The 16,109-nt window shown below is 44.9% G+C and overlaps 1 protein-coding gene across 1 annotated transcript in view; it reads left to right on the forward strand.

Annotated features, from left to right (window-relative positions):
- The window catches only part of cmip (c-Maf inducing protein), a 29,523-nt gene extending 13,426 nt beyond the window's left edge, over positions 1–16,097 (forward strand). The window contains exons 4-21 of the mRNA XM_010884125.5: positions 4,111–4,272; positions 4,449–4,490; positions 4,947–5,009; positions 5,311–5,391; positions 6,250–6,353; positions 6,487–6,591; positions 7,793–8,194; positions 8,593–8,658; positions 9,191–9,217; positions 9,419–9,467; positions 10,245–10,352; positions 10,447–10,563; positions 10,730–10,870; positions 11,666–11,713; positions 11,889–12,035; positions 12,167–12,272; positions 12,357–12,427; positions 12,515–16,097. Of these exons, the coding sequence (XP_010882427.1) occupies positions 4,111–4,272; positions 4,449–4,490; positions 4,947–5,009; positions 5,311–5,391; positions 6,250–6,353; positions 6,487–6,591; positions 7,793–8,194; positions 8,593–8,658; positions 9,191–9,217; positions 9,419–9,467; positions 10,245–10,352; positions 10,447–10,563; positions 10,730–10,870; positions 11,666–11,713; positions 11,889–12,035; positions 12,167–12,272; positions 12,357–12,427; positions 12,515–12,568 (1,893 nt within the window). The 3' untranslated portion in view covers positions 12,569–16,097. The remainder of the gene's footprint in view (positions 1–4,110; positions 4,273–4,448; positions 4,491–4,946; positions 5,010–5,310; positions 5,392–6,249; positions 6,354–6,486; positions 6,592–7,792; positions 8,195–8,592; positions 8,659–9,190; positions 9,218–9,418; positions 9,468–10,244; positions 10,353–10,446; positions 10,564–10,729; positions 10,871–11,665; positions 11,714–11,888; positions 12,036–12,166; positions 12,273–12,356; positions 12,428–12,514) is intronic.
- The last annotated feature ends 12 nt before the right edge of the window (positions 16,098–16,109 follow it).

The following is a 16,109-nucleotide window of genomic DNA, read 5'->3' on the forward strand; positions in this document are numbered from 1 at the left end:
GGTGGGAGGACGACATCTCACAGATCAATCCACAGTCTCTGGTGGGAGGACGACATCTCTCATATCAATCCACAGTCTCTGGTGGGAGGACGACATCTCTCATATCAATCCACAGTCTCTGGTGGGAGGACGACATCTCACAGATCAATCCACAGTCTCTGGTGGGAGGACGACATCTCTCATATCAATCCACAGTCTCTGGTGGGAGGACGACATCTCTCATATCAATCCACAGTCTCTGGTGGGAGGACGACATCTCTCATATCAATCCACAGTCTCTGGTGGGAGGACGACATCTCACAGATCAATCCACAGTCTCTGGTGGGAGGACGACATCTCACAGATCAATCCACAGTCTCTGGTGGGAGGACGACATCTCACAGATCAATCCACAGTCTCTGGTGGGAGGACGACATCTCACAGATCAATCCACAGTCTCTGGTGGGAGGACGACATCTCACAGATCAATCCACAGTCTCTGGTGGGAGGACGACATCTCACAGATCAATCCACAGTCTCTGGTGGGAGGACGACATCTCACAGATCAATCCACAGTCTCTGGTGGGAGGACGACATCTCACAGATCAATCCACAGTCTCTGGTGGGAGGACGACATAACACCGATCAATCAAGCAGGCATGTCAGAGGATGGACAAGGTTGTGGCAACTGATACAAATCCCCCAGTCAGTCTTGACCCAGCTTTATCATCCTCACCTCCTCTACCAATGTCTGCTTTGGGTCTCCAACTAAATGTGGGGTACAGAGAAGATAATTGCTGGGCCCCTACCACAATGGCCACCCAGTGTTTTAGAAATGGTCCTTGGCAGTCGGGTAGTACAGGTAAATCCTGATAGAAACATCAGATGGTAGACTGTTTTCATCTCTGTGCTATGGACCCCGGCAGTCTGTTCTAGAGAGTAACAAATGGTGCCAGGTTACTACCAAATGTGCAAAATGTCTCACATGAGCAAGATAATGCATCACACAACGATCTAAGAACCAGTTCCACACTCAAACTACACTGAGCACACAGTGTTGGTCATTGGAATTGCACTTCGGCACTGATGTCTGACATTGAGCTAAAAATCATGGGAGGGAGCTGCAGGCTAAGACACAACACACAGCAGCTCAAGGCGCACTCTCCACTTTTCTCTGATTATAATCTGTAAAACCACATCATCCAACAGACACAAGCAAATACCCTTTAATAAATATCAGCCTACACTTAGACATTACTGATCGTGTGTGTGTGTTTCTGACTAAATTATATAACAAGGACAGAATGTCCCCAAACTGTGTATAAATCTGAAAAAGTTAACCTTTTTTCCCTGTCCCGACTTTCATAAAGGCATTTTTACAATTGGGCTTAGAATTTGTTTTAGGATTTGATATTAGGCATAAATGTTGGGTTATTGAGGATAATGTTAGGATAATACTGAGTTTAGGATAAGGTTTAGGATTTTTGCAAGTAGTACTTTGGTGCCCCCATTTTAGAGAGCTAAGTAAAACGTGTCTGTGTGTGTTATTTTAAACTATGTGACCTGATTAGAAAAACTTCGCTCCCATGGTCTCAGTCTCTGCTGCTCGACTAGTCTTCATCTGAATGTCATCTGTTGTACAGCACAACATTCTAAATCTAACATCTAAATTGTCTTGTCTAGATGTATTCAATGTTTTTCTGTTGTATAGAGAGAGTATTTACACTTTTGTGCTGAGGGATTTCTAATTGTGTTCAAATTACAGTGTAGATATATTTTTTTTGTTTCTCTACATTTTTATGATTAGTGTTGTCTCAAAGTCTAGCAACCCAAAGTCCTTGCTTTGGCCAAATACATGTCAGTGGTATTTTTCTCTGCAGGATTAGAGAACCTCCACATGTGAAATATATGCATTTTTAATATAAGCGTTCAATAACTCTTAAATTGGAGTTAGGAACCTGTTGAGTAGAGGATCTATCCAAGTACTGGTATAGCAAGCAGGTAAGGTCAATAATCAGATTAGTCTGACATAGATCTGGAATAAGAGCTTTAAACAGCTCTTATTCACAGCAAATCACGACACTAACTAATGCTATGAAACGCCTTCGTTTCACTATCACTACACATGCTATGGATTTTTGCATATATGTGAAAATGCTGTTTAAAATGTCAGTGTTCATTTTAAAATCCTTTACCATCAATGGGAAGTATCTATTTGTATCAAAACACACAGCTTTGAAACAGAAAATACTTTCTTTAGGGTCAGATTTGAGTAAATTGAAAAAACATTTATTTTACAACATTTATTTACCAGAAATGATTCTGGGTACGTCCAAAAGAACTTCCTAAATGGCAAAACGCAAGCAAAATCCCTCAGTAATTGCCATGTTGAGGACATTCAGTGCATGAACAAGGACTGAACTGTGTAGGGTATCACTGTGCCATCAAGAATCATTTATATATTTTTTAAAGATCCATTCACCTCAGCCTACTTAAAGATCTACAACAAGCTAATTTCCTCTGTATGGGTCTGTTCATAAAATACCATTCCAGAATTCATAGTGTACATAAAACTGCCTGCCTAACAAAATGGCAATTTGAAAATATTTTTTATTAGAACACAATAAAAACACTGGGGTTTCAAAAATAACTATTGTTTTACAATGTTAATAATGTGTTCTGTGCCTGGCTGTAGTAATTACAATTTGCTTGGTGCCAGTTATTAACCCATAAGGAAGTACAACAGATCTCACCAGTCAGTAACACATTTGCGTTTGTCCCGCTTATACCATGCTAACAAACAGTAACGTTTACCAGTAGAAATCCATTTCTGCAATGATAATTTCCTTTTGACAAGGTCATTTGTGTTGTTTCACTTTTTGGTGGTTATAGGCCACTGTAATGTAAGCAGTGATTTTGTACATACCAAGTGGGCTATACATTTCAGGTTACTTGGAGAAAATGCACATAAATATACTAGTGGAAATAATGTTTTCCACTGATAATTTATATTTGGTGTTTTCTCAAACAGCAAGCAATATTTGTTTTTTCTCAACTTGGCTACAGATCTAATAATTTCCTGAAAGATGCTACTGTTTCTTGTATTATGTTCAGACAGCAAAATATCTTAAAGGGTAGACTATAGATTGTACAGTAGATTGCTAGCGACAGATCTCATTAGTTAATTCCGTCAGGCATGGTTTTTAATAAGCAGGACTCAAATCAATTGCTGTTATAACTAGCCGTGTCTAAGAAAACAGCAGGCTATTCCTTTTGCGTTATATGCTGCTATAGTCGGAAAAAACACAAACATTAGTGTACTTTTACCTGTAGATATAAGTCTCTCATGAGCCAAAGAGCCACCAGTCAGCCAATGCATCTAGACGGTGTAAACAAGCCAATTAACAGAAACATGTCCATGTTATAATGAATCATTTGTTATGATGATGATCCATGTTATAATGAATCATTTGTTATGATGATTCATTTGTTAAAATGATGATCCATGTTATAATGATTCATTTGTGATGATGATCCATGTTATAATGAATCATTTGTAGATTGCCCAGCCATAACCATTGCATTGAAGTCTTCATTCCCGTACAGTTAAGCTGAGGATGAACTGCTTTCATGGGGGCTGGACTTTTGGTGAAGTGATTTAGATTTAGGCTATGGGTGCATCCTGTTCACCGCCTACCTGCGATTCCCTGGGGGTCGTGCACAGGGCGGTGCGAATTGGCTCAGCATCCTCTGGGTTGGGTTGAGTTAGGGTTGGTTGTCTGCCAGGGTTGTCTCGTTGCACTCTAGTGACTTTGTGGTGGGTCAGGCTCCTGCCAGCTCAGTTATAGCTGTTGTCGGAAATTGGTGTAGAGTTACTTTTCAGAAAGGAATAATTTCACCATGTTAAAACAAAGTTTTAGATTGGGTATCCTGTTTCCCATTTTAAGGTTAATCTGTTTTTCCTTCAAATGAGTAACTGTGTGGTTAAAGTAAGGGAATCGTGCAAAATAAATCACAACATTCCAAAAAGTCCAAAGCTGAATATTGAATATTTAAAATCCAAATGTGGTGCCCAATTTTGACATAAAAAATTAAAGGGACTAATTTAATGTGCCTCTCATTTCCAACCAGAAAAAAATCTATAAGTACCGCAAGGTTCTGAACCACCCAAGTCGTTGGGAGGTGGTTCTGAAGGAGATCAGGTCACTGGTGGACATGGCCCTGACCTCACCACTGCAGGACGAGTCCATCCATCAGGCCCCACTACAAATCATCTCCACTCTCCTGGCCGAGGTGGGTCCATCCACACACACACATACACCTACACATATCTGATACTGGGAACTCAGAACCCACAGCTGCCTTCTGTTTGGCAGAGCCAGAGCTGTTAGTCAGATTGGGAGTGGCTCTATTACATTTGCCTGTTCTCTCTCTGATCCGGTCTCCTGTTCTCTCATATGCCCCATTAGAACACCAACCTCAGCGCCCAAGACCACGAGAACATCATTGTGGTGAGTTCCTGTTAGTGTGATGCTGGATTCAACTGGCTGTGTTTTGTGTCCATAACCCCTTCGGTCCTGACCTCTAGAGAGCTGTGATGATGGCATTAATGAACTGTGGCAGCTCTCAGGGTAGAGTTGAAAGTACGCTTGTTATATACGAACAGCTGCTCTCCTCGTTTACCTGTCTTGGGGCGCTTCGTGAGTTAAGATAACACCGCGATTGTGAACAATGGGGACACCTGTGTATGTTTTTTTGTGACGTTATCTCTTGGGAGTTAAAGAGCGACCTTAACTATGGGAGGTTTTTGTTCTAGATTTATAAAGATCAGGCTCGGATAGACTTGCACATGTTGCTGGGCCCATGGCTGGTTTTCGAAACCAGGCCGTTGTGAATAAAACATGACCTAGGGGAACCTGTCCGGTTCTATTGATCAGTGTGTTCTCTGACATCTGTGCCCCCCCCAGGCCATCGCTCCTCTCCTGGAGAACAACCACCCACCCCCAGACCTGTGTGAGTTCTTCTGCAAGGTAAAGACAGACCCGGGCACTTGAAGATGTTCTCGCAATCATTTTTCTAAAGCTGCCGTTTTGCTGGTGATATGGTGAAACAGTCGCATTGTCAACACCGCTCCTCCTCCCGACGCCTCCCATGTCATCAACGTCCCTCACCCTAGGGCCGCTGTTGGAGCGCCAGATGTAAACACTTGTTTGTGTCTCCACAGCCGTGGGCATTGTTATAAGCCCATCTCCTGTTTATCCTGGCTTAGGTAACATTCAGGTCATTGTTAAGGTGTTGTAGTAAATGGTGTTTTCGTGGTTGTTTGCACAGCACTGTCGGGAGCGTCCGCGGTCCATGGTGGTGATTGAAGTGTTCACCCCTGTGGTACAGAGGATTCTCAAACACAACATGGTGAGCCTCCTTCCAAGTCAAGGGGTGCACTCTGTGTTTTGTGCAGCCTTGTGTTGTATAGTGAATCAAAGCTCACTGCTGTCTCCTGTCCTCTTTCCATTCCCGGGGTTTTCTTGGTCCCCGTGTTTCTGTTCCCATGTTTACGTCTCTCTCTCGGGCTGTCTCTCTCTCTCTCTCTCTCTCTCTCTCTCTCTCTCTCTCTCTCTCTCTCTCTCTCTCTCTCTCTCTCTCTCTCTCTCTCGGGCTGTCTCTCTCTCTCTCTCTCTCTCTCTCTCGGGCTGTCTCTCTCTCTCTCTCTCTCTCTCTCTCTCTCTCTCTCTCTCTCTCTCTCGGGCTGTCTCTCTCTCTCTCTCTCTCTCTCTCTCTCTCTCGGGCTGTCTCTCTCTCTCTCTCGGGCTGTCTCTCTCTCTCTCTCTCTCTCTCTCTCGGGCTGTCTCTCTCTCTCTCTCTCTCTCTCTCTCTCGGGCTGTCTCTCTCTCTCTCTCTCTCTCTCTCTCTCTCTCTCTCTCTCGGGCTGTCTCTCTCTCTCTCTCTCTCTCTCTCGGGCTGTCTCTCTCTCTCTCTCTCGGGCTGTCTCTCTCTCTCTCTCTCGGGCTGTCTCTCTCTCTCTCTCTCTCTCTCGGGCTGTCTCTCTCTCTCTCGGGCTGTCTCTCTCTCTCTCTCTCTCTCTCTCTCGGGCTGTCTCTCTCTCTCTCGGGCTGTCTCTCTCTCTCTCTCTCTCTCTCTCTCGGGCTGTCTCTCTCTCTCTCTCTCTCTCGGGCTGTCTCTCTCTTTGTTCCGTCTCTCTCTTTGTTCCAATGTTTACACCTATTTTTCTCTGTCTTCGTGTTTATTTCTTCGTCTCTCTGTTCCTGACAGGACTTTGGGAAGTGCCCCAGGCTGCGTCTCTTCACTCAGGAGTACATCTTGGCTTTAAATGAGCTCAATGCCGGGATGGAGGTCGTCAAGAAATTCATTCACAGGTGAGTCAGAGACAGCAGTGATTTTGTTTTCCACTGACCATGGGAAAACGTTAGGTCCTAATCATTCCCAGCCTTTTTTTCCCTCCCTGTTCCATGGAGGGTGCTGAGTGCTAATTGAGTGTGTGTGTTTCAGCATGCATGGTCCTACCGGGCAGTGCCCTCACCCTCGCGTCCTGCCTAACCTAGTGGCTGTGTGCCTGGCTGCCATCTATTCCTGCTATGAAGAGTTCATTAACAGGTGAGTGACGTTATGTTACTGTCCTCTAGTGTAAACCGCCACATCGACTAGACTTGGGCTGAGAGACCCTCCCTGGTTGACTTTGGCTACTCCCCTTGAACGTTTTAAATGAGGTGTTTACTTGACTAATCACTCATCTAATTGGTTATCATTACATCATTACATCATCACCCTGAACCACGGTCTCGTCAAGCCCCTTGGGTCAAATCTGGTACATTTCCATGACATTGCCACCTCAGAGAATTATCGCTCTGGTGCATGATTCACCTCCCTCTCAAAGATGAAAACAGAGAATGGAAAGTGTAGCCGGTTAGCGGTTTGTTCGTTAGCTCACGGCTGTTTGTTTCAACCCTTGCCAGTACCAATATTGCAAACCTCTACCTACTAAAGCTTTAACCAGTTGAACAGGTGGAATTCTTTTTCCCTGTCAGTATAGATGAGAAAGGCGGGGAAGGCAAAAAACAATGCAGCCAACAAGAACAAAAGCAGCTACTATTAGAGTTTGTAGGCTATGGGATGGTAGCTAGTTAAGTGCACGTAAACGCATGCACACAACACTGAATGCTTCCTTTAAGTTGGGTATCTGGTCACCTTAATTAGTATTGACAGTGTAACTTATCAAAAGGGAGTTGCCTGTGTTAGCTGCCAAGAGTTAGCGCAGAGTTTAGCTAGCTATGTTTTGCTAGTCAATGACTGGCCAAGTACACTGAACAAAAATGTATGCAACAAAGAACAATTTCATTGATTTTACTGAGTTACAGTTCATATAAGGAAAACCTCTGAAAGAGATGAGATTTAAATACATTTCTGCATACATTTTCAGAGAAATAAGGTTTTTGAAAAATAATTCAGGTCATGAAATATGGGACCAACACTTTAAATGTTGCATTATATTTTTTTGTTCAGCATATTATGCATATTGTAATTTCATTGTTGTGATTAACTGTTGGAAGAGGCACAGGCGCTGAACCTAAGATCTTTCCAAATGGAAATGTGCCTTAAATAACACATTAAAATAACAACATGAGTGGGACTGTATCTCTGACTAACTCAAATCCTCATCAGTCGTTACTAAAACCTACATTCTTAAGCCCTTACCGTGTACCTATGTTTGTCCTTTACTTTCTTTACTTCACTAAAGTCCATACTCTTTATTTAAATCTCAAAAAGGATTCCTCTCTAACCCTCCCTCCGTCCCCAGCCGCGACAACTCCCCCAGCCTGAAGGAGATCAGAAACGGTTGCCAGCAGCAGAACGAGCGCAAACCCCCCCTCCCACTGCGGTTACTCCGCCCGGAGCCTCCCACGCCCCCACCCACGGCCCTGCTGGGCCTCACTCCTCCTTCCTCCGTTCCCCTTTCTCCTCCCCCTGCCCTGCCTCTCTCCCCGCCCCCCTCCATCGTCAACTCCAGCGAGATCCTGGTGGAGTTGGAGCGCAACAACAACACAGCCAACGCCAGGCGAAAAGGTCCAGCTGGGGGCGACAGCGAGCCCAACCTGATTGACTGTCTGCTGGTCAGCCCCGCCCTGAATGCCCTGTCAATCCAGCTGCCCGCCCAAGCCGACCGTGTGCTGGGGTGCTTCGCACTCATTCTCAAAATGCTGTGAGTTTGAACCACTGTAACCCCTCTGACTAACAGAGGGCCTGCGTCTGTCTCTCTGTATGTGTAATGTGTAAACAAGGATTTATTTGTGGTTCTGTTTGTGTGGGCTGTGCTGAGCAGCTGGACACAGCTGCAGCCTCTAATGTCTTACTGGAGAATTCAAAGGAAGGCTGTGTTTCTTGCTTCTGAGAGGAGGGGTGACATGGGTGTGACGCTGTGTCGCAAGAGGGAAATGGACTAAGACCTTAAATATTATGTGTGTACGAACAGCGGGCAGTGACCTTGTGTGTGTGCGCGTGTGTGTGTGTGTGTGTGTGTGTGTGTGTGTCACAGCCTGTGTGATCCTCTTACTGGTTTTTGATTGATCTGTCTCTGTTGTTCTCTGTACAACCATTCAGGTCCGACTATGATGACTGGAGACCTGCCCTGGCCAGCCTGCTACAGCCTATCCCCTTCCCTAAAGAGTACGTATTCCGCTCCGGCTCTCCCTTCCTTTTCCAGCCTCTCCCCTCCAGGCGTTGGGGTTGGGGGCCGGCGCCTCTGAGGTGCAGGGTCCTGGGAGTAAGTGTTGACGTGGGTGCTCTGCCAATGGGGCCCTGTGGGGCGGGGCCAACCCCTGGGTCGCTGCTGTAATTGGCTCTTTTCAGCACAGGCCCTCATTACCAGACACCTGCAGAGGGCTGTTGTTGTTGCCCGTTTTTCACCTTCACGTTCAGACGTCATTAGGGAGGACAACAACACTCCATCACAACTCCCAGAGTGAATGACTCAGAAAAACGCTTGTGCGCGCACACACACACACACACTCACACATATAACCTCCAATAGGTTCACATGTCTGTGTGTTTGCCATATCCAGGGTCTCGGCACCGAAACGTAACTAGCTACAGTGTGCTTAAAGTTTGGTTGTTCAAGTGGTGTTTTTATGTCTGCAATAGTCCCTTTCATCATTATTAATGGTTAGTTTTATTGAATGTGGTTTCTTTCTCTCCATAGGGCTCTTGCACACGCCAAATTCACAAAGTGAGTACCTACTGCCGTGATGTGTAGATATATTTCTTTTTTGGTGTTTTCTTATGCCTGTACTGTGTCCTTGGGTTTCTAGAAAGGCGCTTTAAATACCATGTATTATAATAATTACTATTATTAGTTACCATGTTGATCCAGAGTCTTCGAGGATAGCTGGAGGATTGTCCCTGACCTCTCTGTCTTTCTGTCTGTCAGAGAGCTGAAATATGTCATTCAGCGGTTTGCAGAGGACCCCAGACAGGAGGTAACTGAATGATTGACTGTTTGGTTCACTTCCTATACTGGTAAATGTGAAGAGACTGGTCGATTATACTGCATGATTTATATCAACAGGGTGACATAGAGTGTAACTTTTGAATATGTGTCTAAATATGCCTTCCCTTCTCTGCTCCTCTGTTATCTGGATGATCGTTAAACAAGCCTCCGGGTGTTTGAGATGTAGGAGACCATGTGTACTTACACCACAAACTCAGCATTTGTATTGTTGTGCTGAAACAATGCACCCAAATTAAACATCCACTGAGAGAGTAACAAAACTGGATCCAACTTTTGAGCTACTGGTAAACCTAGTTAATTTTGAAGTACTGGTAAACCTAGTTTATTTTGAGCTACTGGTAAACCTAGTTAATTTTGAGCTACTGGTAAACCTAGTTTATTTTGAGGTACTGGTAAACCTAGTTAATTTTGAGCTACTGGTAAACCTAGTTTATTTTGAGGTACTGGTAAACCTAGTTTATTTTGAGGTACTGGTAAACCTAGTTTATTTTCAGGTACTGGTAAACCTAGTTTATTTTCAGGTACTGGTAAACCTAGTTTATTTTGAGGTACTGGTAAACCTAGTTTATTTATAGCTACTGGTAAACCTAGTTTATTTATAGCTACTGGTAAACCTAGCTTATTTTATGAATTCCAAAAATGATGTCGGTGTGGCAGAGCTTTACAGAAATGAATGTCACAAATGCGATATTGCTGATATTTAGTGTGTGGGTGTGTGTCTCATAGATGTGTTTGTGTGTTGTAGGTCCATTCCTGTCTGCTCAGTGTGCGCTCTGGTAAGGATGGTTGGTTCCAGCTCTACAGTCCAGGGGGCGTGGCCTGTGATGATGACGGGGAGCTGTTTGCCAGCATGGTGAGCGATGGGTGGTGTTACTCTATTAATCCTAACCCTCGTGAACCCCTTCTGTTCTGATTGGCTGGACTTGACCTTTGACCTTTGCCTCCAGGTCCACATCCTAATGGGTTCCTGCTACAAAACCAAGAAATTTCTCCTGTCCCTGGCTGAAAACAAGCTAGGACCCTGTATGCTCCTGGCCCTACGTGGGAACCAGACCATGGTTGAGGTGTGTGTGTGCGTGTGTGTGCGTGTGTGTGCATGTGTGTGCATGTGTGTGCATGTGTGTGCATGTGTGTGCATGTGTGTGCATGTGTGTGCTTGTGTGTGGTGCGCGCACCAGAAAGTTGTACCTGTCCCTGAAGCCGTGGTGAACCAAGTGTGTGCGTTTTCAGATCTTGTGCCTGATGCTGGAGTACAACATTATCGAGAACAAGGACACCCAGCTGCAGATCATCTCCACCCTTGAGAGCACCCAGGTGGGGCTACGTATGTACGAGCAGCTGTGTGACAGGCAGAGGGAGCTCAAAGAGCTGGTGAGTCACTACTGGATCTGACACTCACACACGAAGGCTGCAACACCACCCGCTCCACCTCAATGTCTGCACAGCCACTCCGCACTGTCCCCACTAAACACGCCAGGGCTCTGGGTTAGCAGAGGACAACTGCACACTGTCCCCACTGAACACGCCAGGGCTCTGGGTTAGCAGAGGACAACTGCACAATGTCCCCACTGAACACGCCAGGGCTCTGGGTTAGCAGAGGACAACTGTACACTGTCCCCACTGAACACGCCAGGGCTCTGGGTTAGCAGAGGACAACTGTACACTGTCCCCACTGAACACGCCAGGGCTCTGGGTTAGCAGAGGACAACTGCACACTGTCTCCACTGAACACGCCAGGGCTCTGGGTTAGCAGAGGACAACTGCACACTGTCTCCACTGAACACGCCAGGGCTCTGGGTTAGCAGAGGACAACTGCACACTGTCTCCACTGAACACGCCAGGGCTCTGGGTTAGCACAGGACAACTGCACACTGTCTCCACTGAACACGCCAGGGCTCTGGGTTAGCACAGGACAACTGAAGTATCTGCTCAGATAAAACTGTTACAAGTCATCACTGTCGACGCAGCTAGTTATCTTTTCACTCTCCCGGGTTCCTTAATCTTTCTGTTTGGTTACTTAATACAGATATATACACCCTATCTCATTTGAGAGACCTCATATTTCATCCTTGACACATTGCTCACGTGCACCACCTGTTTTCTTAATGGGGAACTGCAGTGTCTGTTGTAATCAGTCGCCATTTTTGTTTCCTTTTACTTCCTTAGCAAAGAAAAGGAGGCCCCACCCGACTCACTCTCCCCTCCAAGTCTACGGTGAGATTGGCTCTTATTATGCCACTCCCCTTTCATCAAAGCTTCTTTGTTTTTTTGTTTTTTTACTGACAAAAGGTTGACCATTGACTGTTCAAGATGGCTATTTCTCCCCCTCGTATCTTTCCCTGTCTACCACTGCCTCTGTATGTGACCATGTGTCTGTGGATCTCTGTAGGATGCCGACCTTGCCAGGCTGTTGAGCTCTGGGTCCTTTGGGAACCTGGAGAACCTCAGCCTTGCCTTCACCAACGTCACCAGTGCCTGTGCTGAACAGCTCATAAAGCTGCCCTCCCTGAAACAGCTCAACTTGTGGTCCACCCAGGTCCGAACACGCGCGCACGCACGCACGCACGCACGCACGCGCGTCACCTGTTTTATCTTAACCGGACGAGCACGACTCGGCCTGCGGAGCATTTGAATGACCAATCCTGTTCCTGTTTTCTTTTCCGGCAGTTTGGAGACGCGGGACTGCGGTTGCTGTCGGAACACTTGGCGTGTCTGCAGGTGTTGAATCTCTGTGAGACGCCTGTGACTGACGCTGGCCTGCTGTCTCTCAGCTGTAAGAACCAGGTTTCCCCACGCCTCCTCATACATCTGTATGTCAGTATGTGTCAGGTCACATGTTTATGCCCGTCTTTTGCAGCCATGAAGAGCCTGTGCAGTTTGAACATGAACAGCACCAAGCTCACCGTGGACACATATGAGGATTTGAAGGTGACGAGCACCGCCATAACCATGTTTGTTGACAAGGATGCGGGAGTGCAAGTTTGCAGTCTCTTATCTGCTCTTTCTTCCTGTTAGGCCAAACTCCCCAATCTGAAAGAGGTGGATGTCCGCTACACAGAAGCCTGGTGAACCAACACAACCTGTATGACATCGTTAGAATGCCAACTCTCACGTCATCCAAACACGAGGATTACCTGATTACCATCAGAACACCTAGTCTCTCACATCGTCAAAAACACGAGTATCATCTAGACTAGGACCCGTTCCATCTGGAGATGACATCAAAATGCAGGGACCCTCTCATCAGTAATATGTCGAGCGAGAAAAACGATCTTTTTAGTGACCTAACAGTAAGGATCTGTTCTTTCTTGTGATATCAAAATACAAGGACCTCCTTTTTAGCGACGTAATCGAAGTACAAGGACCCTCTTTCTTGTGAAATAAGGGACCCTCTCTTTTTGTCCTCATATGTGCTTGCTCATTCAGTCCCTTTCCATATCCTGTTTGTCCTCAGTAGGCTTCTCATAGATTTCCTGTGTTGTGTCATATTGTACACAGAACAAATGAAACGAACTGACGATCTTGCCCCCTTCTCCCTCTCCCTGAGGACCTTGGTGTTGCAATGCACTCTTCCCCATTTATTGGAAGCTCTTTTACCCTTGTCTGATGAAGGCTGGATAACCAGGTCACATTCCAGTAAACTTTTGATATCGCCTCTAGTCAATCCAAATGTAGCTCTAAAAGATGTGTTCAATTGTCATTTTGGTCTTGTTTTTTTGGGGGTTTGGGTTCTTTCAGGTTCACATTCTGCCCTTTTCAGTCCTTCATTGGGAATGAGGTACTACCTCAAACAGAAGAAAGGTTGCAAGACTGTGCCTAATTCCTCGTATGACGTGTTCACTCGCAATCAGTTTTTATCAACTTGAATGAACATATTTTTCCAGACATCTCTGCTTTGGTTTATTACGTGTTTCCTGTTGACATTTTAAAAGCAGACATTTCAGGAACTCTGTGGTTGTAACAAAAGGACAAGGCAAACAGATTCCCGGTGTAGTGTACATAGCTTCCATATTTAACAGAATGGTTGTGTAGTAGGTGGTCTGGGACTGCCTCAATTTACATATCTCTCCTTCTGCCACCCTGTGTTTTGTCATTTGTTGATATACTTGTTTCCACTTTCTAGGCCAAGGGCCTCCTGCAGTTGAATTTTGATTTGTAGTCCATTCTGTGGCTTCAACCGAAGCCCTGTATGCACTTTGCATCCACGCACTCAATGTTGCTTTCTTGGCAAGGTGGGACATGTTTTTATAAAGTAATACGGGACACATTTCGTAGGAAGTAGACACACAGTTCATGGACATATTTAATGGGAGATTCTTTGGTCATAGATGTCAGCAGTGACCGGTTTTGAAGAAGCGACAGGCTGGAGTAACCAATGATCCTGTTAGAAATGTGTGCGTTATTTCCTGAAAGACTAGAATAAGACCTGTTCTAAATTTGGAGTGAGGTTGGTCGTTTGGTAATGTTGTAGGCAGTATTGCTGTTTGCCAAACAAGGTTGTTTCTGTTTAATATGCTATTTTCAAGCATTCAATACTTCACAACAGGAAAACTATTGCATCAAACATCTGTACTGTTTTAAACAGTTACATTTAATAACGTGGACTCCAGTGTGCTAAGCAGTGTTTCACGGATTTACATTTTTGTCTTCATAATCGCCCATAGACAGAGGGGGTTTTGGAGTTCTTTTGTAGTATGCTCCACTATGTTGTAGCTGGCTTAAAATCAAACACTTTTATCAATCTCCATTTGAAATCTGAACATATTCTGTTTACATGGTATACTATGGATAAGTCCACTTAACATTTTGAAAGGTTTTGCTGTGCTGATGCAGAGGAATGAGATGTGATGTTACCGAATTCTGGTATGTGGTCACTGTCCACACCCAGCGGAAGACTGTCCTCAGTGACGTCCTCTGTCTGGAAGACTGTCCTCAGTGACGTCCTCTGTCTGGAAGACTGTCCTCAGTGACGTCCTCTGTCTGGAAGACTGTCCTCAGTGACGTCCTCTGTCTGGAAGACTGTCCTCAGTGACGTCCTCTGTCTGGAAGACTGTCCTCTGTCTCTTCCGCTGTAGGTGGCTTTAATCCATCTGTCTCTACTCTGTACCCCCAGGGGGTGTCTCCTATACAATCACACCATTATTCTGTCTGCCCTGGTTCCCTCCACTTGAGCCCCCCCAAGTTCAAGGCTGTTTATTTTGAGTGTCATGATGGTTACTTGCACTACATGTTGTCGTGTATGGCCATTTTTGGTCTAGCTTAGGACCTCATGATGTCACATCCTGTATAATGTATATACAAGTGTATATAATGTTGTGTCCCTTCGCCTGTCCCCTCAGCTCTGATCCCCTTCGTCTCCCGGTTAGGGAGGCTGTCGTTGCCTTCGTCTTCAGGACGTGTGCATGTGGTTATGACTTTTTATTTTCCCACAAAGTGCACTGTAATCTTTATTTTTATTTTCATGGTTATTATGTTATGGTTTATCTTTTTATTTCTACTGTTCGTTTGAGTTGATCACTTTAATCAAGAGTTTGTCGCCTGTTTATTTTTGCATGTACACGTTGCATCAGCTGATGTTATTTTTGTAACATTTATTATTATTATATATATATATTTTTTTTTTATTTGAAAAGGGTCCGATCACTAGCTCTAACGTCACCCTACGCCCTTTGTCCACGGCTTACCAGAACGTTCTGATCGGAGCACAATCTCAAGCGGTGTCTCTACATGTCACACAGCAGCGACTGAATCACCTGTTGTATTGCTGGAACACATTAGCTAGTGCACAAAATACTGTGGATGGATATGAACACGGCGTGTCTGCCCGTGAGTTGACCGGCCACTGCACCATGCGTGCACTGGCCAGATACTATGTGACTGTGCTGAGATTCAAGTCTGGAATTTTCTTTTTTCGGTAACTGTTGATATAATCTACTCCTGGACCATTTCTATTGATGTGTGGGAAGGGGGTGGGTGGGGGGGGTGTGACCTGAGGAGTTTTTTTGTAGCCCTGATGTTCCTCTAGTTTTTAACATTTTAAATGTATATCTGCAGCTGGCTAAAGAGGGAGACCTTGATGGTGGGAATGTGGAAGGCTTTATTACTGTAGAGGAAACTATGTGATTGTTATAAAAAAAAAAAAGAAAAAAGACTCATCCATTTGTTATCTCTATCCTGTGGAGCTCATTGTGCTTTGCTTGGGTTTCTGTCTCGAACTCCCTGTTTCATTTGTCTCTACCGAGAGGTGATATTACAACCTGGTTATTTTTCTTTTTTTATTTGTGAAGATTTCTATCATTTGAATTGTGACTGCGGCTCGAGTCTTAATGTGGTGGACAGCGGGGTGTCTGCTGATGCCCCCCCTCCACCCACCGGCACAGTCATGGACATAAACTAGATTTCCCATAATTCCTGTAATTTTTTTTGTAGCTTGAAAAAGCTGGCCTCATTTCCTTTGTCTGCATTATCTGCTTCTCCAGCTGGGTTACTGCTGCTCTGTGGCTGTTCTAATAAAAATACAAGACCTTCTACAGGAAAATAAGAACTATGATGTGAAATAATTTCAATCAAAATAAACTGTCTGTGAATATGTTTGAAATGTGAGTGCTGC

Source organism: Esox lucius, chromosome 19, assembly GCF_011004845.1.
Source record: "Esox lucius isolate fEsoLuc1 chromosome 19, fEsoLuc1.pri, whole genome shotgun sequence".
NCBI classification, from domain to species: Eukaryota; Metazoa; Chordata; class Actinopteri; order Esociformes; family Esocidae; genus Esox; species Esox lucius.